The 26019-nt window shown below is 35.4% G+C and overlaps 1 protein-coding gene across 7 annotated transcripts; it reads left to right on the top strand.

Annotated features, from left to right (window-relative positions):
- Window positions 1-49: 49 nt before the first annotated feature.
- kdm1a (lysine (K)-specific demethylase 1a) lies at window positions 50-17233 on the top strand. 7 transcript variants are annotated; one of them, XM_087289190.1, is made up of 21 exons: window positions 50-93; window positions 1394-1678; window positions 2560-2725; window positions 2886-3019; window positions 4117-4195; window positions 4312-4404; window positions 4634-4740; window positions 4817-4898; window positions 5037-5131; window positions 5907-5924; window positions 6655-6797; window positions 6939-7029; window positions 7101-7235; window positions 9311-9384; window positions 9484-9595; window positions 11187-11319; window positions 11400-11587; window positions 12530-12644; window positions 14070-14197; window positions 16024-16170; window positions 16265-17233. In XM_087289190.1, the coding sequence occupies exons 2-21, from the start codon at window positions 1415-1417 to the stop codon at window positions 16451-16453; spliced, it is 2493 nt and encodes an 830-aa protein (XP_087145316.1). In that variant the 5' UTR covers window positions 50-93; window positions 1394-1414; the 3' UTR covers window positions 16454-17233.
- The last annotated feature ends 8786 nt before the right edge of the window (window positions 17234-26019 follow it).

Below are 26019 nucleotides of genomic sequence, written 5' to 3'. Positions count from 1 at the left end.
GTTTACTTTCAGCGTCTACTCTGATTGGCTGTGTGTTTCCAGCAGGGACAGTCGTCTGTTTCTTTGTGTGAAACCCCCCACAGCAGCGAGGAGGTAAATATGAAAAATATTATTTTTTCATATATAAACAAAGCCTAACACGTAAAATGAGATTAACGCATACCAGTTACAAACATTTAGTATGATTTACACTAAAATTAGCAAAGAGAAGCTTGAATGTTTTAAATAACGTTTGTTGTGTAAGCATTATGAAAAGCTCGTGCCGCTAGCAATAGCATTTTAGCTAGCCACTGCATCAGAACATCAGTTGACGTTATTCCCTTATTTCATCATAGTTTCAAAATATGTTTTATTTGAACGTTTTATGAAAAACATTTTTAATAGCTTAGCTAACATTCAGAGCTGCGATTGATGTTCTGATCATAAATTTGTGGATTTTCTTCTCTGCTAGCACAATTAAAACATCTACGTTAAACTGTTTAAGATACAATAACGTTACAGGTGTAAAGCTAAACACCGATAAAGGCAATTATGTTCATGTCGAATTTTAATGCAGGTCAAACATCTGTTTATTTGGATATAATGCTAGAGCATTTGTGAACGTTGTGTAACGGTTTGTTCACGATCTGTTGAGCAGAGATATTGAGCCAAAATATAAACAATACGTTCAGTTATAATACATAATCATTATGAACATGTGAGCATTACTCGTATAGGCTCATTTCAAAGTAATTTGTTTGTTTACAAACGGCAGGTGCACAACGTCGACATTAAACGTATGCAAACCTCATGTTGTTTTGATGATAGTGATTGTTTTTTTTTTATTGAATACAAGAATAATATCACTGCATTGAAGAAAAAAACTACAAAAAAATTAAGAAAGAAAAAAAATTTAATTACAAAGCCTCAATCATTAAGAAAAAAAGATTATCATAAGCTTTAAGAAACGTATTATTTTTCTTATTATTAATAAGCTTAAGAAATTCAATATAGTACGAAACTTCGACAAGGAAAGTATTAAATATAGGTATTGTTTTTAGCAACTTATTTGTGTATAAAAAATTTACAGTGTAACACAAAAAAAAAAATTACAATAAGATCGAGAGCATGATCATTACCCGAGAAATACAGAACTATATCTTTTATAGACAAATTTAAATCATGATTAAATAAGGACGATGAATAAAAAATATTGTTACTCCAAAGATGTTTGAGGATAGTCATTCACACGTAGGCCATTTGTACATGTGCTCTGTGATCGCACATTCTAAATATGTTTGGTATATGAGGAGTCTAATATAGTCATGATCTATAGATATTTAAATATTCTGGCCTCTGTTTGTCTGGTTGTCTATTGTTGGTATACATGCATTCAGCTCTTTTCTCTATTAAGGAGAAGCCTCTGTCATCTGTGATGTTGTCCAATAAGAAGTCAGACCCAGGCTCCTCCTCTTCGTCAGGGGGTAATGGTGGTGATCGTGCTCCTGAAACCCTTGCTGCCCCTCAGGCTGGTCCAGCGGGTCCCTCTGGCCCGATTTCAGCAGATGTGAAAAAGAAAGAAAGAGCCTCCCCAAGTGGAGAACCAGGTGGACCCCCTCTGCCGCACCCTCCTGGACCAGGAGGCATTGATCAGGACTCTGCAGAGGGCCGTAGAACTAGTCGACGTAAACGGGCAAAGGTAAACATCTCCAATAAATTTTCCTGTTCTCTTCAAGAGAGAACAGGCACGATTGTGGTAGGCTTATTTAGCTGAGTTTTTCTGGATTTGAAAAAAGTAATATTATGAATGATATGGAATTAATTTTTTACTTTTAAATAAAAATATTATGTCCATTTTGACCCAAAGAGACATACAAAATATAAATATTTATAATTTGTCAATGTGATAAAATATGTTGATTGTATAATTTTGCATTATTATAATTGTTTTTATTATTTTAGCAGTGATGAGTAAATGTTCTTGATTAAGTGCATTCATTCAAGTTGGTTGGATACTGGTAATTCTTAAATATACATTCTTATTTTATGAAATTATTAAAAATGTGAACTTCATTCATTAATTTTTCTTCGGCTTAGTCTCTGATTTATCAGGGGTCGCAACAGAGGAATGAACTACTCTGGCTTATGTTTTACGCAGCGGATGTCCTTCCAGCCTCAACCCAGCACCATACTGGGAAACACCCATACACTCGCATTCACACACACTCATACACTACAGACAATTTTGTTGTAGTATAGTTTTTGTTTTAATTGTGGTACAGATATTGTTAATGTAAAGAAATTTCACAGAATTTCTAAATTGTTTAATAATATGCTGGTAAAAAAAAAAAAATGTTGATTTTTTTTGTTCAATAATTAATGAGAAGTTCTAAATCAGATATGGTTTTAGTTGTAAAATATTAAATGAAGTTTGCTTGATAAAATAACCAGACTTACCACACTCAAAAAAGTATATTTATCAATTGTGAAATTCAGTCTAAATAAGAGGCTTTTATTTTTTCACCCCAGCTGAAGCAGGGCTAGGTTTTAATGAAGCTTTTATTGTGCCTCCTGCTGCAGGTGGAGTACAGGGAGATGGATGAAAGTCTCGCTAATCTTTCGGAGGATGAATATTACTCTGAGGAGGAGAGGAATGCTAAAGCTGAGAAAGAACGCAAGCAGGTGATTCCTCCACCAGCACCACCAATAGAGGAGGAGAATGACAGCGAACCTGAGGAACCATCAGGTATCAACGGTGTGGTTTAATGAAAACATTTGCACTTTACAGAATTGACTGAATATGCTTTAAAACATAGAAATAAAAATGGATTTTCTCCACACAAAAAAAGTGGAGAAAAAATGCTAGTAGCTGTGAATTTATGAATTTGAAATGTTGGGTTTCTCAGGTGTAGAAGGGGCCGCCTTCCAGAGCCGTCTCCCACATGACCGTATGACATCACAGGAAGCTGCATGCTTCCCTGACATAATTAATGGACCACAACATACTCAGAAAGTGTTCTTGTATATTCGAAACCGCACAGTGAGTTAACTTCTGGAGGAACTATTCTGTGATACAGTGATCTCTTGTTATCTGCGGAAGTTACATTTTAAAAATAAGCCGCAATAGCAAAAATCCACGAAGTAGTCAGCTTTATTTTTTTACAATTATTATAGAGGTTTTAAGGCTGTAAAACCCCTCGCTACACACTTTATACACTTTTCTCAGAGAGACATTAACATTTTCACACTTTTCTCTGTTTAAACACTTTCAAAGTTCAACCTCCATAGAAAAATAAGTCTAATATTATAAAATGAATCCAAATATTGAAACCATTTAATCCTCATTTGTTTATTATGTAGTGGTGCTCTACAGCTGCAAAAGTTCTACCTTTTTTCTTTTTTTTAAGCATGGCCAGAAGTTCAGCTTTTTGTGTGATGGTTAGCATCTTCTTCTGCCTTTTGGTGCTACCGCAGGTGCCTTTGATGGTGCAGAAAGTTTTGTCAACATTGTAGGAAGAAAACTTGCAAACATACTGTACAGTACTTTAGAGTCACACTGCAAGCGATCTGAGATTTATGTAAAATAGGCAAGCTGAACATATTCTGTGCTCTACAGGAGACACGGCACGAAGGACATTGATTGACAATAGTCTAAAGCCAATCAGGAAGCAGAACACAATGTGGTGTAGAGAAAACGCATGTCAAATTGCACAAAAAAAATCTGCGAAACTGTGAGGCCGCGAAAAGTAAACCACTTTATAGCTAGGGATCACTGTATTTGTGAATTTTCTCATTTATTTATTTGTTTTATCTTGTATTTAATGTTGATGTTGAATTGATCAGTGGTATTGAAGACATTCATTGTGTTACAATAGGTTTCTGTTTTAAATAAATGCTGTTATCTTCATCAAAGAATTCCAAAAAAAAAAACTTTTTTATATTAATAAAAAAATTGTATTATTATTAAATAGTATTATTATTAATAAATGTTTAAAATTGCTAGATCATCATAGTAAAAAAGCTTTGTGTAAGATTTCTTAAAATAATTTTCTGAGCCAAGATTATAATGCTAGTGTAGACAGAAATGTTTTCGGAACATGTTTTAAGATCCTCTTTTTTTTTTTTTTGAATAATCAGCTTCAGCTATGGTTGGACAACCCCAAAGTCCAGCTCACCTTTGAGGCCACAGTGCAGCAGCTAGAAGCTCCATACAACAGTAAGTGTGTACAAGTAATTTCATGTTTTACAGTTCACCAACTGTTTAGATTTATTTCTATCTGTTTTGCTGTTTTTGTTCATATTTATTGATTTGTCTGTGGTTTCTCTCTGCAGGTGATGCCGTCCTGGTCCACCGGATACACAGCTATTTAGAGAGACACGGGTTTATCAACTTTGGCATCTACAAAAGAGTAAAGCCTCTGCCAAGTAATTGAACTCAATTCTACAACACATCACATGCAGAGATACTAATGTCCAGACAGGATGGCAGCAGTACAAGGCTTTTTCCACATTAAATTATATTTCATTTGTCAGATATATAGAACAAACTGATAGCCTGTTTGCAGCTGCCATTTAAACTGACATGTAAAGCATTTTATATGTACTTCTGTGTTGTTCTAAAAAAAAAAAAAAAAACGGTCTTATTTTCCTATAGCAAAGAAGACTGGAAAGGTGATCGTGATTGGTGCCGGGGTGTCAGGGCTGGCCGCAGCAAGACAACTGCAGAGTTTTGGGATGGATGTGACTGTTCTGGAGTCAAGAGTAAGTGCACTGTGCTACAATGCTTTTACTTAAAGTCTTTTTTTTGTCTTTTACAAACTTTGATTGATCTTTATAGGATCGAGTTGGTGGACGAGTGGCCACTTTCAGAAAAGGGAATTATGTAGCTGACTTGGGTGCTATGGTGGTGACTGGCCTGGGTAAGAAATATTTAAATGCTCTTCTCTCCAGAAGGTGGCACTGTTGACCATTGAAAAAGAGTCCTAAATGTTCAGGTTGATATTTCATAGACATTTGCAGCAGTGAAGTGAACTGAAGTGTGTTTGTGTGTCTTTCAGGTGGAAACCCTATGGCTGTGGTCAGCAAACAGGTCAATATGGAGCTGGCTAAGATAAAACAGAAGTGTCCCCTCTATGAGGCCAATGGACAGGCTGTGAGTATTCTTAGAACATTGTCAGACAAGCATCACTCTCAGTTCATAACACAGATAACTTGCATATACTTCAGAAAAAACAAAACAAAAAGCGCTCTGGGGTAAGTTCAAATGTAAGGTCGGTGCTCTTTGGGTAAGGGATTCATCAAATCTGCAACAAGAATCAGTCCAAGGCACTCGAGTAAAGTGAAAAAATTAAAAAGCCTTTATTCACATGGCTAGATCTCTAAAAACCAACCAGATCTCTGGTTTTTAGAGATCTAGCCATGTGAATAAAGGCTTTTTAATTTTTTCACTTTACTCGAGTGCCTTGGACTGATTCTTGTTGCAAACTTGCATATACTGTTTGTTTTGAACTTTTAAGCATTAAGTAAAAATCAAGCATAACTAATATTAAAGATTAGGAGTATAAAGTAAACAAAAACACAATTTAATCTCAGTGATATTAAAGATGTGGTTGACAATCCTTAAGACTTCAGTGTGTATTTCAGACCATTAATGTGATTAAATAAATTAATTGTTTAAATGAAATATGAAAGGGCAGTGCTCCTCCTGTTTTCATCTGACTGGCTGTTAAAAGGCAAGCACTCAGCCTATAATTGGAGAGAATAATTATCTAATGGTCTTTTTTTCTCTCTCTCACTTTCTGCCCCCTCTTAATCTCCCAAACATTTTCCTTTACACCCCCATTCTCTCCTATGTGTTTTTTTTTACCTCTCACTTGCTTTCACCACATTTTCATTTCTTAAACTGATGGATTGCCCTGATTATACAGGGAGAGCGCTGCACAAGTGTAAGTACATCTGTTTATATTATCATACAACACTTATTATTCGAGGAATTATAACACACTCGGATAAAAAAAGAAATTGCCATCTTGTTTATTTGCAGTGTATGTGTTTATATGAACACACATCTGTTCAACACAGTTTGTTGTCCAAGAACATGATGGAAATGAACACCTGTTAAATGACAGGTGTTCTGCTTCTATAGTGCATTCTGATCCACTAAATGCAAGATGTAATCTGTCTGCATTGTTTAACAGTGCAACTGAAATGATGAATTATTAATGTAGTGTATAAGTAAAATAGATAATTCACCCCAAAATAAAGTATAATTTGTTGTCTGTTTACTCTTCTCAGACCTTTCAAGATATAAATGACTTATTTTTTTCTTCTTAATTAGAACCTTAAACATTTAATTATGTTTATACAATTCAAGTAAACAACTGCTGGCATGTTCAAACTCAACAATTAATACAGGAATGTCAAAATTAATACATGTGGCTCCTGACAATACTTTGAGTTTATAAAGAGAATCAGTCTGTGCAAGAAACTGAACTTTATTTGTAATATTACTTTTAATCCTTTTACTTTAAATACTTTTAATTTAGCTTTGTAAGACCTCTGTGTATCACCAGGAAACAGCAAAGATTATGGTTTCAGCTACAGATTTATAATATACTACTGTAGAAAAAAAAACTATTATCAAGTGCTTATTTAATGTTTGTAACTTTGCCAAAGGTCCCTAAAGAGAAGGATGAGATGGTAGAGCAAGAGTTTAATCGCCTGTTAGAGGCAACATCATACCTCAGCCACCAGCTTGACTTCAACTTTCTTAACAACAAACCTGTGTCTCTGGGACAAGCACTGGAAGTGGTCATACAGTGAGTAAACTCTGTTTGCCTCATGTTCTGTCACTGAACATTTGTAAACATGCCTCTGAGTAAAAGCAAATTCTGACGTTTAGACTTTTTATTAAAATAGAGAAGCAATGTGTTGTTGAAGTGCTCCTCTTCTGTATTCAGGCTACAGGAAAAACATGTGAAAGATGAACAGATCGAACACTGGAAGAAGATTGTGAAGACTCAAGAAGAGCTCAAAGACCTACTGAACAAGGTAATTGACACATCCTTCATTAACAGCTTACTCATGGCACACAGTTACTTAGATTGTGTTTTTCTGTCCAGATGGTGACTACTAAGGAGAAAGTGAAGGAGCTTCATCAGCAGTACAAAGAGGCCAGTGAAGTAAAGCCACCCAGAGACATCACAGCTGAGTTCCTGGTGAAGAGCAAACACAGAGACCTCACAGCACTCTGCAAGGTAGAGAACCAATTTCCCACTTTGTCCAAACCCACATGACCTCACCCCACATTGACCATAGACCTTTTTTATGGTTTGTGCATGTTTAGAAATTTAGAAACGAAGATAGCTCAACCCTACATGTCAGTTGGTTCATTTTATGTTCTCATTTCAATCGGCAAAAAATAACGAACAATTGATATAAATGGTACCTCTGTCTTAATTGGCTTGTTTATATTTTTATGAAAATAAAGGTCATGTTTAGTCAAACTAAGATCTGAAACTGAGAACGATGTTCCTGAAACGGACTAACTTACTTACCCCTGATGCTAATCAGTAAGTAAGCATTTGTCACAGCAACATCTAATGAGTTCAGAGACTACAGATGTGTCATGCTCGATCTCAATGTGTTTTTACTGCACAGCAGTTTTTTCCAAACATGCCAAACACCTCTGCGCTTGGTAATGGAGCATAATACCATTTAAGCCTGCTGTTTCAGTTGGGTTGTTTTAGTACATTTTCCAAACCACAGTCTAACGCTGTCGGATTCTCTTTAGCACCCGCAGTGCAGAAAGTTAAATTCCTAACCTAAACAGTCGTCACTGGTGAGATTTTAGCATGTTAATTCACATAATCACTCTCAATTGTTGCCCATTAGAAGCGTTCGGACCATTTATGGTTGAAACACGAATTTCAACGCCTGTTTGCTCACACTGAGGTTTGACTTCATTTTAAACTGATGATGTACTTTTAGTGCAAGTTAGACTTCATTTTAAACTGATGATGTGCTTTTAATGCATAACTCTTATCTAGATGAAACATTAAATCTTTGGTTTATAGTTTGCAAAATTGAGAGTGGTTTTAGCCAAATTTTTATATTCTCCAAATTAATTTCAGAAGGTACATTTTACAAGTAAGTACATACAGACTTATTAGTTCTAAGGGGCCAAATCATCTGTTTTTCATGATATGCATGACCAGTCATTTTGGGGTCAGTACCATTTTCCAAAAAATTTTGAAAGAACTCTTTTATGCTCACCAAGACTGCAACTGTTTTTAATGTATCATTTTAACTTTTAATAAAATTTAATTGTGTAAAATCTAAATCTAAATTATTCCTGTATTCAGTGTTTTATTTTCAACAGCCATTAATTCAGGTTTTAGTGGAACATGATTCCTCATTATCTGAAGACATTTCTTTAATGTGTATCAGGGTTTTACTGTATGTTTATGAAACCATAATAAATTTGTATGTATTCTTTCATCATTAGAACATTTAAAAGAACCACTTTTCATTTAAATTGCATTATTAACACTGTGAGAGTCTTTAGGGTTTACCCTTTATCAGTTGTGTAATGTTTTCTTACTAACTCCAAACATACAAACTTTCTTACTAACTCCAGACCAAACTTTTTATTTTGTGTAAAGTATTTATTGTCAAAAAAGTCCCGAGAAACTGCTGAGATTGTTGGCAATACCTGTAATGTTCTGTTTTTAATACTACTAAATGAATGAGAAATAGTACTATTAATTGTGTTTTTGGTCTCAATATGACTAAAAACAAGTTACTGCAGACTATAACCAACTGACACACAGAGAAACTGTAGCAGGATATTTTAGAGTTGTGTGATGTGGTTTTAGGGCAGGATTCTCTTTAAATAGTCCTGTGCTGGTTTGCTGGGTGAACTGCTGGCTTGCTCAGAAGAAGGATGATTCTGCCCTCTGAGACCAAACCACTTCTGCTGCCCTTCAACAAAGAATGTACACATCCAAAAAAATCACACTTGAGTGTTGAGGAGAGAGGAGGGTCTAGCTTGGAACTGTGATTTGTGTTTGACATGAATTTCTTTTGAATTCTTTATTTCATAAAGCATTTAATGCCAAATATTTAATATCATATTAGTGTTTAAGTTGCATTTTAAAGAGTCAAACATTGGCTACCCTAATATCTGGAATTATTATCTCTACTGGGTATTATCATTATCATCATCTGCCATGAAAAATTCACATAGGTTCAACCTCCTAAGAATCAAATAGTTTATGTGAATGTTAAAAGAAAATGTATGTCTATGTGCTGATCTGTGATTCTGCTGCAGGAGTATGATGAGCTGGTGGAGATGCAGGTTAAACTAGAGGAGAGACTGCAGGAGCTGGAGGCCAATCCACCCAGGTAATCAAGAAAATAACTAAACCACTGACATCACATTAACATACTGGGTTAAACTGCTGAATGGAGTCCAAGTAATGTCATTCTGGATCTCTTTTTCAGTGATGTGTATCTGTCTTCAAGAGACCGTCAGATTCTTGACTGGCACTTTGCAAACCTGGAGTTTGCCAATGCCACACCGCTGTCAACACTCTCACTCAAACACTGGGATCAGGTACAGCTCTCTCACCTTTTCTTGCAAAGCACCTGTATTGTTTTGGCAGTGTGCCTTCCAAAGCTTTTTACAACTTTGCATTTGTTTTCAATGGAAAACAAAACATTTACACAAGTAGTTCAAATTGGGCTTTCGCTGTATGCGAAATTAGAAACAGGTAATACTTCAGTTAAAATCCATATCATAGCAACAAAAAATAGTGCACTGCCAAAGTGCTCAAATGTTCACATCTAGACTGTGAAAAAAATGTGTTAATGGCCATATGGCATGCAGAATGTTCATGTAACTCAACCTGTGCTAACAATGCCAATGTCCTAGGCAGTGCCAGACAGAATCTGTAGGCTTTGTTTTTGCCATTTCTTCACAGCAGTTTGTAAAACAGATTAATAAAATGGCTGTAGAATGACTGAAAGTGTAATAGCTGAAAGATTCACACACAAAATAAAAACAAAACTTTTTATTTCATGTTTTTGATGCAAATTGAATTAGAGCTTTGTTTGGTTTACAGATCTAATATAGTTTTCATATAATACATCCACTTGAAGACAGAAAAAATACAAATTACATTGTACATAAATCATACAAACATTCGCATATTATTCAATAATAATACTGAAATAATGTAAAACCTGAATATTATTATTATTATTATTATTGACTTTATTTTACCAGAAAACGCACATTGAGATTAAAAGTCTCTTTTACAAGTGGGTCCTGGCCAAGATTAGACAGTATACAGTTCACATGGGTTAAACAAACAAAACACAAATAACAGGTAACATCATTCATCCATCAAAACACATACAATGACAGTGAAAAACTATTCAGAATATCTATAGGCAAAAAAAATTAGAAGCATGTTGTGAAACCAACTCTTTTAACTGTACCTTTGTTGGGATATTATTCCATGCAAAAGGTGCTGCATAATTTGTAGCCTTTTTTCCCATTTCAGTACGGACCACTGGTACAGACAATAAATAAACTTCCTGAGAGCAGAGGCTAAAGCTAGAGACAGGTTTTTTACAAATGTAAGTTTGAAGATATGAAGGGAGTAAACCCAGAATAAACAAAGATATGCCAGTGCTTGAGCCTACAAGTGGAAAAAGCAGACCTTCGTACCTAAGTGTACAACACACAATGATGAGTGAGGGATTTAAGATTTGTTATAAACCTCAGTGCACCATGTAAACAGTGTCTAAAGCATGCAAACTGAGAAGATGCATGCATATAAATAACATCCCCATGTATTCCAATTCAGACATTAAAATGGCAGAAACAAGCTTCTTTTCAGCATCAAAAGAAAGCCAAGAGTCAATTGTAAAATAGAAGCCTAAAATCACTTACATTTTTTCACCAATTGCTGAACATGAGAGCCAAAGAAAAGGGTGCCATCAATCAAAATTCTAAAGTACCTGTACTGGGACAAAAAATAAATATATATTTACAGACCTTCACATAAGTAAATAAACAGATTGAGTTATGGGCTCAAAAATCTGCAGAAATATGTGAAGATGAGCATAGTCATAGGTTTGATTTACAGTGTAATTTCAAATTACAGAAAAAAGTGTTTGCTCCATCTGTGTTTGAACAGGATGATGATTTTGAGTTTACGGGCAGTCATCTGACTGTGCGGAACGGGTACTCGTGTGTCCCGGTGGCCCTTGCCGAGGGTTTGGATATCAAACTCAACACTGCAGTAAGACAGGTCCGATACACATCATCTGGTGAGTCAGTCATTCACTCAAGTTCCTGTTGTGTCTGTGTTGTGTTTGTGTTCATGACCATCATGTCCTTCCTGTCTCAGGTTGCGAGGTGATTGCGGTGAATACTCGCTCCACTACCCAGACATTCATTTATAAATGTGACGCCGTGTTGTGTACCCTACCTTTGGGAGTGATGAAACAGCAGCCGCCGGCCGTGCAGTTTGTCCCTCCTCTGCCAGAATGGAAGACGGCTGCCATCCAGAGAATGGGCTTTGGAAATCTCAACAAGGTGTGAATAACTGTTTATTCCATTGCAGACGAGAGAGTGTTGATGTAATGACAATGCTGGTCTGCGTCAGCTTGGGACATTTTATGAGAATATCAATCCAGAGTGAACATTTGCTTGGGCTGGTTAGGTCAAATCAAATCTAAAGGGATGGATATTGGTATCTTTCTATATATAGCCCTTAACAAATTTACCCCTACGTATATTGAGAGTTCAGGATGCGTCATCATCATTTTCCTCCTCTGCACTCTCTCGCTCTCCTCGCTCCCTCTCCTGGTTCGGCTGCAGCAGAAAATTGCTGCAGTGTTATGCAATTGTCCTGCTCCATTTCTCTGGTTTTGTCACAAGAGGGCACAGTGTGGTACTAGATTCATTCACAGGGCTGCTTTATCAGAACCAGCTGTCTGCACACACCCCAGGATGTCAGAAATGTACACTGAAACAGTTTTTCATTGACTCGTTGAAAGCATGCATTAGCGAGGAAGCTTGCTTTTAGCCCCCCACCCCTCCTCACCCCCATTTTCAAGGTGCCCTTCTTATCATTCTGTATTATTTTAAACAGTATTTTCAGGCTTCTGTAGTATTCTGCACATTATTATGATCTGTTTTGCTTAAGTGTTTTCCAAAATGCATGTACTTGCATTAATGTGGTCACATGATGGTGGAATAATTAATGGCCTTTTAAGTGGCCTTGATCACATTTGAGTTATGTTGATTCAGCATTAGACTGCTAGTCTTTTAATTGGGTTTATTTAAAGGGATAGTTCACCCTATCACTAGAGTTTTGGTGACTTTCGCATTTCTTATTTGGTTCACAGAAAAACAAAACATTGTTTGAGACCACATGAGTTGAATTCAGTGTGCTGTGCTTTGCAGATCATAGCATGCATGTCGAATGACACTTTTAAAAGGCCCATCTTCTCAAATATGTTTTGTGTGTTTTAGGTGGTGTTGTGTTTTGATAGAGTATTCTGGGATCCCAGTGTTAACCTCTTTGGCCATGTGGGAAGCACGACAGCCAGTCGAGGAGAACTGTTTCTCTTCTGGAACCTCTACAAAGGTGAAGGTTATTTTTTTTATCAATGCTTAACTGTTATAATTCTGGCTATTAAATTGGTAAAGGAGGTATAGGTCATGTAGGCAATAACTGGTGTTGTGTGCCGTGAGCACAAGTAAATGGTTAATATTAAAATATATTACCATTTAGCGTAAAAAAAAAATTGTTTTGAAAACTGCTTATTCTCAACTTAAAGCAGTTTTTATATGATTTAAGAGGAAAAACTATGTTAATATTGTGACTGATTCTTTTTTTTTTAATTTATGTTATAAGGCAAAGGCATTTTTAAACTAGTATCAATAGCACTCATTAGAGTAGGCATGGGGCGATATTAAATTCTGTCCGTATGATGACCTTGGTTACAAATATATTAGTTTGAATGAGCAGTAATCACAATACTAAAATATTTTTTTTTAAGTGTCTTGGTAAAAAAACAACCACGTTTCCCCTATTAAACACAATATATTTTATTATGAGAAACATTTTAAATATTTTGGAACAGTAAACATGTCGGCTAAAAAATTCAAATGAATCATCTTTTTTTGCTGGACATTCTGTTGTTTTAAAGAACTAAAAAAAAAATGTAGAAAAAATCGTACATATTGCGTAGGAACGGTATAGCAGAACATTTTGCCGGTTTTAAAACCTTGATCTTTCCAAACGGTCGTATACCTTGAAAACAGTTATCGTCCCATGCCTACATTAGAGTAATAAAGTGAATTTAGCTAAATCATGGTAGATCATTTAGAAACCCTGTATTTTATTTCATGGCAAGAGTTCGAAAGGTTTTTGAGGGGAAAAAAAATTATTAAAAGGTTTTAAGGGTAATGAAAAAATGATAGATTTTGTTTGTTTGCTGTCTCTGTTATACACTTGAAAGTGTGAAACCTGTGGAAAAAAAAGTGTGAAACCTGTGACAAAAGTGTAAAACCTGTGACAAAGTGTTCAGATCACCCAAACTACATGGTAATGATACACCCTTATATGGTTATTGGTGGAGCTTGGTCATCAACAGGAAGTGTCTGGCAATCTGTGGAATAAAATCCTATTGTTTTGAAGTAGTAACCTCATCTGAATCGCAACAGATTTCCAATTTATGGCATCGATTTTTAATGGAAAGTGAGCAAAACTTCATTTAAGCTTCATATGTACAACAATTTAAGTCAGAATTGGTATGTCAGGTCTATGCTCAGAAGCCTGGGCTGATTATACAAATTATAAAGTATAATTAAATTATAGTGTTTAAAGTGTTATACAATTACAATAAAGAAAATCTGAATGTAATAACGGGCAGGAATGAGCTTGCACCTCAACCGTAACCAGTAAATGTCATAAAAATGCAAGTTGAAAAAAAGCTGTGTGATAATTACTGTTGCATAATTATGCCACTTAGAACTCACTTTGAATCTGACCTTTGCATCTTCACAGCCCCCATACTGTTAGCTCTGATGGCAGGAGAGGCTGCAGGCATTATGGAGAATATCAGCGATGATGTCATCGTTGGTCGTTGTCTGGCCATCCTCAAGGGCATTTTTGGAAGCAGCGCAGTCCCTCAGGTGAGCTCGGAGGCGCTTGCTTCATTTCTAGCTCTGTGCTTTTACAAATATTTTTGTGAACAACTGGGGATACATGATATTGGATAAATATGATATTCCAAAGTTTTATTGTTTTAGCAATATATATGGCGATATGAATACAGTTTAACAAGATAGTTTGAATAGAGAAATTGTATAATCACAATGCAAAAAAAAATTTCTTTGTCTTTTTTCTAGTTCAAATATCTAAAAAAAAAAAGTTTTTGGAAGTAAAAAGTTAAAATGAAGAGCTTTTCTTAAAACAAGCTAAATTATCAACAATCTTATTTTCACTTTAAAACGTAGATATTTGGACTAGAAAAAGACAAAATTATACGTTAGAAAAACTTTTTGTTTTGCATAAATCCTATAAATAAACATAATAAATGTTTTTTACACCTGCAAACATCCAATTTTTTATCATCTTATTTTTTGTCCAAATGTGTTAAACTCTTGAAATGTTCAGTCACCGGCCTTAAACACATGCAAATAATACATTTCCACACTAATATGTTAAACTTGGTCAACTATAATTGGTCAACCTGGTCAACTATAATTCTGACTAGTGGTGTAACGGATCACAAATCTCATGGTTCAGATCACATTATAGTTTTTTAGTTACGGATCGGACCATTTTTTGTATCAGCCAAAAAGGGGAGGAGACAAAAAATTTTTTTTTTTCATTTAACACAAACAGTACTGCAAGACACTTGGTTTTAAAAAAACATTACGTAGAATGTGCAATTTTATTAAAATGAAGAAATAATCAGCAGAATAAAAATAAATAGTAGATATTCAGTACTGTAAAAAAATACTGTTGCTGATAACACAATGTATAGTGTATATTTAGTCTCATTTTCAATAAAAGATTGTTATTCATTCATAAAACATCATGTTTCATTGCTTGATGGATAATTTTTGAAGAATTATTCAGTGGCATATTTTTGATGGCTGGTTTTCGCCACCTATTGATTAAATAATGTATTTGCTGCCTACAACTTTTATTTTTGAGATTGTTAAATGCACATTGCGGTGATTCTAATCTTTACCATAAATACAGTGGGTTTATCTAAACTATCAACTGTTATCTCAGTACTTCTGTGTTATTTGACTGTTTGTAACTTCATAACTAACTCAAACTAAAGACTGAATCTCTTAGGATTAATAAACGTATGCAAATCACCATCATTTCTAATTTATTCTGCGTGGGTGTTGAGATCCCACTCTTTTAATCATTAATTGTGCAGCTCACACTGAATGCATTAATGCAGGCTAAACAAGTAGTGACTGAAAGCCCCTTCAACAACCTAAGAAACCCACAACATCCTGAATAACCCACCACAACATCTTAAATCATCATTACGTTTTACAGGAAAGCCTACATCCTTTCATACATGTGATTTGAATGACACAAGGGATGATCTCTCTCTCTCTCTCTGCAGTCAATACATATATTTAGGATTAATCTACAAGTGAAAAAAAAGGCATCGATCCATGAGTCACCTGTGGGTTGTGATCTGTACTGATCAACCGGGATCCATTACACCCCTAATTCTCACTCAATGTTGCATATCTTACGATGTCACTATTGAGGATGCGCATGTTGTTATATCGATGCTGAGATTATATATTGTGCAGATCTTTATACAACTGTCATGAATTGGAAATGTCATCCAAAATGTAATGAATGAGTTTTCCCATACCTTGCTACACATTGTCACTGCGGCCTTTTCTTTGTGTATGGAGAATCTGGCTGTTCTCCAACGACAACAAACTGACTGTGTGTTGTGTGTCTGTTGACATGGCAGCCGAAGGAGACGGTGGTGAGCCGCTGGCGAGCAGACCCCTGGGCTCGAGGCTCATACTCGTACGTCGCAGCCGGCTCTTCTGGTAATGACTATGATCTCATGGCTCAGCCTATCACACCTGGTCCTGCCATACCTGGAGCCTCACAGGTGAGCATCTTTGTATATTGCTCATTTCCATTTGATGCAGTAGAAGTGGATGCGATGACGATTGTGTGTGTGTGTGTGTGTGTGTGTTTTATAGCCTGTTCCACGTCTGTTCTTCGCTGGTGAACACACGATCAGAAACTATCCTGCCACAGTACATGGTGCTTTGCTGAGTGGCCTGAGGGAGGCCGGGAGGATAGCCGATCAGTTCCTGGGAGCCATGTACACTATGCCACGCCAGGCCACAGCCAATCCAAACCCACAGCCCTCCCCCAGCATCCAATAAACCCAGCACATGGTGCAGACTGAGAGAAAATAAGATGGGGATTGTCGGAGAAAGAATGTCTTGGTTGATAAAGAGCGGGTGGGTCAAGTGAGGACACTGGGTGACTCCTTAGACTGAGAATGTGTGTTTATGGGAGAGTTTGTCTGCGTGTAAGAACATGCCTTTAGGGAAATCATTCACTAATCTGGGAGCTGGAGCTGGGATTTGAATAAACCTTTTGCTCAGTTTTATTTTTACCTACTATCTAACTTATTGGTCATCTGAAAGGACAAGTGGATTGTTCCAGTAGAGTTATGTCGGAATGCTCCTGGAATGGTTTGCTCCATGCTAAGGCACATATAAGCACACAGACTATTATTTACACTCCTGCAAAGTCCTCGTTCACATATCAGATGTTTCAGTGCAGAGCATTAAATTGTAAAAAATAGGAGATGGACATGGATGCATTAGTTGAAATCCAACTGCCTACCCAACCCATTCCTTTTTATTTTTTCAGAATATAATAAAAAAAAACAAAAGAAAAATAAATCAGAAGCAGATGTTATGCCTTTCTGTGTCCCTCACTTTGTAGCTTGAATGTTTTTGTTTGGAAAAAAAATTCTTATTAGCTGGAATGCACGTTGTTGCTAATAGGTCTGTTTCTGTTATAATAGATGATCAGTTCTAACTTTGTATGTTTTTGAGCAGTGCAAGTTTTATTTTTAAGTGTTCTTGTTTAATTATTGCTTTTTTATATTTTGTGATTTATTTGATATTAAAAATATGAAATCATCTTCATAAGCCCTCATGTCTGTTTCTTCATTTAAATGTTATTTTATTCATTTAGAAACAGTTTGCATTTTTAGAGATAAGTGAAATTTTGCTCCCACAGATCATACATGTAATTTACTACAAAAAGAAATGGCTGAAGTCAAAATTGAGATTAATTTAATTGATCATCAAATTACATTTATACAATTTAACGACAGAAATTTCAAGATAAAAGTAGACACTTTAAAATTTTAACTTGAATCGTAATTTAGATTTTTTAAAATTGAAATTGGTAAACAACAAAAGATTTTGACTTAGTAAATCAAACATTTTAAATAAAAAATTTGGAGTAGAAATGATAAGATAGTTTTATCTCATTATTTAGATTTTATAAATCAGTTTTGAATTCATAAATCATGATGTCAGTCAAAACTGACAATTATGATTTATAAAATCAGAATTATGAGATGGTTGATATTTTGATCTCATAATTTAGATTTCATAAATCATCATTTTTATGTCAATTTCGACTAAATTGTAGTTTTGATGTTTGATAGAAATTTTATAAGTCCATTTTTTTTTACCTCAATTTCGACTGATGCATGATTTTGCTTTAATTAATCATAATTAGCATTTCATAATTACGACTCTTCTCATAATTTAGATTTTACAAATCATAATTTTTTGTCATAAACTCAAAGTTATGACTTCAAAATTATGATTTATAAAGTCAGAATTAAGAGACAAATTCAAAGTTATGATTTGAAGATTAATTTTTGACTTTTCAAAAGTAGGATTTAGAAAGTCGAGATTACGAGATAAAAAGTCAGCATTATTATATTACGACAAAAAGACATTATGGCCAAAGTCGAAATTATAAAAAAAAGTCCAAAACTATGACTTAAGAAGTCTGAATTTTGACAAGTTAACCTTATGAGATAATGTTGAAAACTTAAAAAAAAAAAACAAAAAAAAAAACATCTAAATTATAATTTATAAAGTTAAAATTATGAGATAAAAAGATTATTGTGACCTCAAAATTACATTCATTAGAGACAAATTTATGACTTAATTGAAATTTTGAGATGAAAGTAGAATTTATGTGTAAAGTTGAAATTATAATTTTAAGACTTTCAAAAAAATCTAAATTATGACCTAAGATAAAATAGACAACAAAAGTTTAAACTGACATACTAAATCAAACTTATAATTTGTTAAATCAAAATTAAGACAACAACATTTTGATATATAAAATCTAAATTATGAAAGATTAATTTTTGTATTGTCAAAAGCATAATTTAGAAAGTTGAAATTGTGAGATAGAAAAGTCAAAATTATGGCTTAGAAAACGTATGAATTTTGACTTTTCAACATTGAGATAAAGTTGAAATTATGACTTAAAAAAATCTGATGTATAAAGTCGAAATTATGAGATAAAAAAATAATTATGGCCTAGCAAATCCCATTTACGAAATTATCAAAATGATGAGAAAATGAAAGTTGAAATTTTGACTTACTAAATCAATCAGACATAATTAACTTATACATTTAAATAATGAAAAGGATTTAATTTTGACTTGTCAAAAGTATGATTTAGAAGTCAAAATTATGAGTTAAACAGACAAAATTATGGGCACGGTGGTGCAGTGGGTAGCACGTTCGCCTCACAGCAAGAAGGTTGCTGGTTCGAGCCTCGGCTGGGCCAGTTGGCATTTCCGTGTGGAGTTTGCATGTTCTCCCTGTGTTAGCGTGGGTTTACTCCAGGTGCTCCGGTTTCCCCCACAAGTCCAAAGACATGCAGTAAAGGTGAATTGGGTAGGCCTTAATTGTCCATAGTGTGTGTGTGAGAATGTGTATGGATGTTTCCCAGTGATGGGTTGCAGCTAGAAAGGCATTCGCTGCGTAAAACATGTGCTGGGTAAGTGGGCAGTTCATTCTGCCATGGCGACCCTAGATTAACAAAGGGACTAAGCTGAAAAAAAAATGAATGAATGAAGACAAAATTATGATGAATTTATGACAAAAAGAAGAAATTGTGACTAAAACTGAAATTAAGACTTAAAAAGTCACAATTATGAGGTCAAAATTATGACCAAATAAAATGCATAACTAAATCAGAATTATGACTTCATTAAAATTATAAAATCAAATTTGGGATAAAAAAAAAAGGAAATTGACTATCGCATAGTTTCAATTTGCTAAAACAAAGTAAAAAAAAAAAGTCAAAAATATGACTAAAAGGTTGAAATTACGAGATTAAAAAAGTCTAACTGCATGCACTGCAATGCCATGACACAATAAAAAGCATCTTTCCATGTTAAAAACAGATTTTGTTGTTTGTTGTGATAGTAATGAGCAAATTTTTTATTTTATAGACAGTTTATTTATTGCTGTAACAATGTAATTCCTACAACCCTCATTTGAAGCATCATGGAAGCGCTCTACTGCAGCAGTCTATAGAATAATAAAGTAAAGGTGGACTTTCACTACAGTATTATGGTGATACATTACATCATTCCACTTCAGAGGAAATACCAATTTCTATAAGTAGCCTGACACATCATCACCACAACTTATAAAGCATGCATATAATGCAGAATAACAGCAATATATTATGAACATATTTCATCACTATAGGCTTTTGTGAACATGCAGGCTTGGTTATTTGTGTTCAGTTTCAATGTAGCTGTTAAACCTGATTAATGACATGAAAAGAACAATAATATATATTTATTTTGACTAAGTCCTAATTTTATCTCATATTTTCAATTTCAGAATTTGAAACTTTTAAGACACGTTTTTTTTCCTCTTACCTGTCAAAAATGGGCGTTCACAGAAATAGTGTTCACATGCTAAGGATGATCCCTCGGATGTGACTCTTGTCACTGTTAATAAAATGTTGTGGTTAAAGCTGAGAGTAAAAACAAATGCCAAATTACCAAAAAGCTGGATTCTTTATTTGTTCCAGGTCACATCATGTATAAAAGATCTTGTTTGAACGATTAACATGGAAAATAATATTATTTTCAACAGGTAAATATGTCGTTATTATGACATAATTGAGTGGAAAAATAATGTGGCAGCAATGCGTCACCAAGCTGTTTAAATCTAATATTGGTCAAACAGTAAGTATCAGTTCAGTAAGGTACTTTCTTATGTGAGGTCCACACTAAAGAGCTGTTATGATACTTCCGGTCACATCTCTTGCTGTGTTTAATAGTTTGTGTGCATACAAAAAATGTAATTGACCGATTGATGTGCATCCTGACGGCTTTTGTGAATCATGGCATCAAAATGACATCAAAAAGAGAGTGCCAAAATCACATTGTGTAGTGTGTTTCTTCAGTCACATTACCAGTTAGTTTCTCTTTATTCTGTTTTGTGAGCATTTCCTTCCCTTTTCTGCCTGCTCTGCTTTTTAATTCCTTCTTTATCCAACATCTCCACATCTCATGCTGCCCAGAGGCTTTGGTGGCCTCTCTCTGTTCTTACTATAACCTCTTCAGGCCTCTGGCTTTGGCCCCGGTTTGTGTGGTGTGGCTCTTGGCAGCTGCGCTGCATTGTGGGAGTCTGAGGGACCTGAGCTGATATTGGCCCCAGCAGTTTGGTTCATGATTAGAGCCTTGAGCAGCCTGTACCGCGATGCCACAACCATACTTTAATTCATAATACTGCAGTCGTCCAGCGGTTTTGATAATGTGAGTACATTCGGTCCGCTGACCGCAGAGCCCAACTGCCCTCAAATCACGTCCATTAGATATTACGCTATTTTGTGGATGCTTTAATGTCGAGCTGTTAACTGCAGGAAAATTCAAGACGAGCTCCTCTAGATTTATTGACTCTCCTCAAGCCGCAACCTATGTCTCTAGCAGCATATGATGCACTCGCTTCATTGCCTCGGGACAGACTCCTTAATCTAATTGCGTAATATAAAAATGGATTTTTATCTCCATGAGAATTCTAATATTTTAATACTGAAGTATTACTTAAAAGACACCTGCATGTCCTCGGGGATCTCTGATAAATATTTCTATGCGTGTGTATCTCTGTTTGAATGTGATTTCTGATGCAACAGGCATTGCCGTACATGAGCATGTCAAAACTCAAACCTGACTCATCCTGTTCACAGTCAGATGTTACACTTTATCACCCACACACTACAACTTCTTCACAATGTGCCCTTCAACAAAGAAACCCCCACACACCCTGTTGCTCAAGAGTGCAGAAGTCTACTTCATGTGGAATGAAATACACACTCACCGGCCAATTTATTAGGCACATGTGTTCCACTGCTTTTTAAAGGAGTAGTTCTACCAAAAAAGGAAAATTGCCCCAAAATTTGTTTCCCCTCAAGCCATCCTTTGGTATATACGACTTTCTTCTTTCAGACAGATACAGTAAGAGTAGATTTACAGTTAATCTAGGCTCTTCCCATATAATGGTATTAGTGAATATTAGTGAACTTTTTTAACTTTCAAAACCACATCTGTCATAAAACTAACCCTTAGGGGTTAACCAACGCAATCTCATGGCAATTCATAACTTTTTGATTTAGTGGCTAATTCGTATGAATTCCTATGATCTAATTCGTACAATTTAATACAATTTGCTCATAATCCAATGACGGTGGGGTTGGGTGCCACACCTCCTTTTTAAAATCCTACATTTTCATACGTCTGAACTCGAACAAATTCGTACAAATTAGTCACTAAACTGACAAAACGTAAAATACTTACGCTTCCTCGTGAGATCAGGCTGGGTTAACGCATGTCTTATGAAGTGGATCAATGTGTTTTGGCAATAAATAAATAAATAAATAAATAAATAAGTTAAATATTTACCAGAAGATGTTTAACAGGGTAAAGCAGTAGGTAGTGCTGTCGCCTCACAGCAAGAAGGTCGCTGGTTCAAACCTAGGCTCAGTTGGTGTTTCTGTGTGGAGTTTGCATGTTCTCCCTGCCTTTGCGTGGGTTTCCTCCGGGTGCTCCGGTTTCCCCCACAGTCCAAAGACATGCGGTACAGGTGAACTGGGTAGGCTAAAATGTCCGTAGTGTATGAGTGTGTGTGTGTGTGTGTGTGTGTGTGTGTGTGTGTGTGTGTGTGTGTGTGTGTGTGTGTGTGTGAATGTGTGTGTGGATGTTTCCCAGAGATGGGTTGTGGCTGGAAGGGCATCCGCTGCATAAAAACTTGCTGGATAAGTTGGCGGTTCATTCCGCTGTGGCGACCCCGGATTAATAAAGGGACTATGAAGATGTTTAACAGGAATGTTTTACGGTATTTCCTATATTTTTTTTTTCTTCTGGAGAAAGTCTTATTTGTTTTACTTCAGCTAAAATGAAGACTTTTCAACTTTTTAAGGTCGATATTATTAGCCCCCTTAGGAATTTTTTTAATAGTCTACAAAACAAACCAATATTATACAATAACTTGCCTAATTACCTACACCTGCCTAATTGACCTAATAGACCCGGTTAAGGTTGCACTTTAAGCTGCAAACTAGTGTCTTGAAAAATATCCAATAAAATATTATGTACTGTCATCGATTATTAAATAATACGATATTAAAACTTTATATTATTAAATGTGTAGAAATTAGATTTGAAATTCAGAGTAATATCACACGAGTAGCAGTGCGATATGGCTGTATATCGGCTATGGTGGGAGGCATGCGTTGGCTCAAGGCTGCAGTCCTAGTGCCTTAGTACCCCCACCAGTTACGATATACAGCCAGTTCGTTTTGCTGCTTGTGTGATATTGCTTTTATACATCAGTGTGACAGCATAGTGTATAAAAAAGAAAATCAAACACTGATAAACCTATTTATACAAGGAACTCTTTTCTTCTGCTATTCCTTCACATCTGCAGCTGACGTCAGAAGTGCAGAAAGTGCTACTTCACAAACGCCACTTTAGAGCTAGAATTTGAATGATTCTCTAGCTCAATGTCTAAAGCGATGACAAAACAGGGGATTTTTACTCTTATTTTAAGATTATAAGTCTAAACGACATGTGATGCCATCAATTTACAGAAATTTCAGTATTTCTGTTGCAATCAGGATATCACAATAATTATCCCCGAAAAAGCCAGAGCAAAGCAAACATGATGCACTGAATCTCTGAAATGATAAATATTTTAAAATAGGCACTGTCCTTATAAATAAACTATTTTTGCAATCTAAACAACTACATTCTCCACAAAAAAAGTCTCAAAAGTACATTTTGTTGTCCATCAGCAGCAATATTTGTCAAACTGTAGAGTGTCCTCTTCTTGTCACTGTATGTGGGCGGAGTAATACACAAGAGAGAAGGGGCTATACCAGGGTTATTTGAAGGATATCGCAAAGCTATCAGTCACTTAAATTCAAGAACTATACAGAACTATATATATATATATATCAACATGTACATATTATAATTCCAATGGTTATTTCTTGCAAAACTGACAGCACAAGTAGCAGATGAATCACTTTTAATCTTAGCCTTGTTGTTGGCGTGCTCTGCAAAGAACAAATACTCTATAGTAAGATTAATTTAGCCTGTTTTCATGTACTGTGTCAGGGCTAAATTCAGCCAGGATAGCTTGAAAATCTCAGCCTAATCGCTTGATTTGTGCAATATCCCAAAAAGGGTCCACCTGATATAAGGAGTACCTTCTGATAATAGCCAATGTGTGTATATGCACACAAATGGTATGTCCAATAAAGTCTTTAAAACACCTACTCAGTTTTATGCTAATGCAAGATTAAAATGCTTTTAAAAACCTCTTTACAAATGCTGATAAATGTTCTAGATGGGAAGAAAGGCGGGAACAAGATTGATTTTACAGTCTAGACTTTTCTCATCCAGCAGTTTATCGAAATTTGAATGTCTTTCAAATTCCTGTCCTGTTAGGCTGACAATTCTTACATTTTCGATCTCAGAACAGGATTAAGGTTTTAAGAGCCTCTTCAAAGACTTGGACAAACAGTGCATTCTGATGCTTATTGAACTTTCAGAGTTATAAAGTTCTCTGCTGTATTCTGTCATATTTATCTTGATGTGTAGTGCTTTTATATCTAGATAGTTGTAGTTATCTCTTTGTTTAAACATCTATGCCAATACTTATCAGTACCAGGCCATAAAACACAGTCCATACATTTACTGTGAACTGATGACTTAAAAGGAAGTTCAAGCGTCAGGTCACTGTAAAACACTCTTCAGAAAAACACTCATTCATACCCAGCCCAATAACGACAAGTTTTTACAATCATTCTATATTTCTTTATGGATGTCCCCGTTGTACAATAAAAGACACCTCACATTATGTGGAAACAGCATAGAATTTTGTATGAAAAAAGGTATTTGCAACATTCTTGTAAGAAAAACTGTGTAGTTATTTTTCTTATCAAACTATGACAGATGATTATTAAGGAACATCTGATGTTCATTTCAGGGGATTGTTTACCCAAAAAAGGAAATTCTGTCATCATTTACATGTTTTACTTTTCTTTCTTCTGTTGAACACAAAAGAAGATAACCAACGACTTCCACAGTATTTGTTTTTCCTACTATGCAAGCCAATTGTTTCAGGTTTCTAGTTTATTTCAAAATATCTTCTTTTGTGTTCCACAAAAGAAAGAAACTCATAAAAGTTTGGAACCCCTTGAGGGTTTTTTTTTTACTATCCTTTTAAAGAGCCCATATTATGCATTAAATCCATATATATAATATGCATTTATTTTGACCTAATTATCCCAACCACTCCCATATGATTCCTTCAGCGATTCATTTGTTCCCAAATCCATCCTTTGGTTGTGATTGGTCGAGTGGGTTCAGCACGAGACGAAAAAGGAAGCTCAGAGCACAGAGTATGAGACAGCCCGGAATGCAATGCAGTTAAACAGCATATTAGTCTACTTTTAACGCTAACCCCAAGTAATAACAACGACACACATTCAGCATTAATCCACACAGTGGCAAAAGTTAAAACTAATTTGAAAATTGACCACACCCTGCGTGAGGAACAGCTGATGCTAGCCATAGCAAAGACAAATAGCAAATGATCGCGGGTTCAAAAACGCATTTAAATCACATTTTTAACTTGGTTTTGGACGCAATATATGAATATTCCCATAAAGATTGAACCTGAGAGATACTCTACAAGCACTGATCTATAATAGATAATTGATTAAAAGCCGTGTGGAGCAGTTACAATACACAATCAAATACATATTTTGCAAACTACACAAAACAAGGCAACAATTTTTAATCCTGTGATCCGGAGGAAGAAGAAATTGCTTCATGTGTACTGTAAGTTACTGACAAAGTCCCAAATACAATAATCTCTGCTGCTCCTTCCTTTAAGCAAATGGCCGGGGTATCTTATGTTGCAGGGTAGGTTATTGTATAAATCATCAGAAATGTGCAGCCTGAACTCATGAGGAAACGTAAGTATTTTACGTTTTGTCAGTTTAGTGGCTAATTCATACGATTCGTACGATTTTAAAAAGGAGGTGTGGCACCTTGCTCACCCGTCACTGGGGGATGAGCAAATCGTACAAAATTATACAAATTAGATCATACGAATTCATACGAGTTAGCCACTAAATCAAAAAGGTATGAATTGCCTTGAGATTGTGTTACAAATATGACAGGAACACACACAGCACTAGGTTGGCTATACTGTGCCAAGGTTGTGAAAACTATATCAAACGAATCTCCATCTATTAGTGATCGTCATCTTCATGTCATGATCAGTCCAGTGATCCCTCATGCTCCACTAGTGCCTGAAGGGAAAGGCGTGTTCACGTTTTACCGGATCCGGTACTACATATTTGA

This window comes from Danio rerio, chromosome 17 (genome assembly GCF_052040795.2).
Source record: "Danio rerio strain M-AB ecotype USA chromosome 17, GRCz13ab, whole genome shotgun sequence".
Lineage (NCBI taxonomy): Eukaryota > Metazoa > Chordata > Actinopteri > Cypriniformes > Danionidae > Danio > Danio rerio.
Note: the sequence above shows the minus strand (reverse complement) of the source record. Positions and strands in the feature narration are given on the sequence as shown.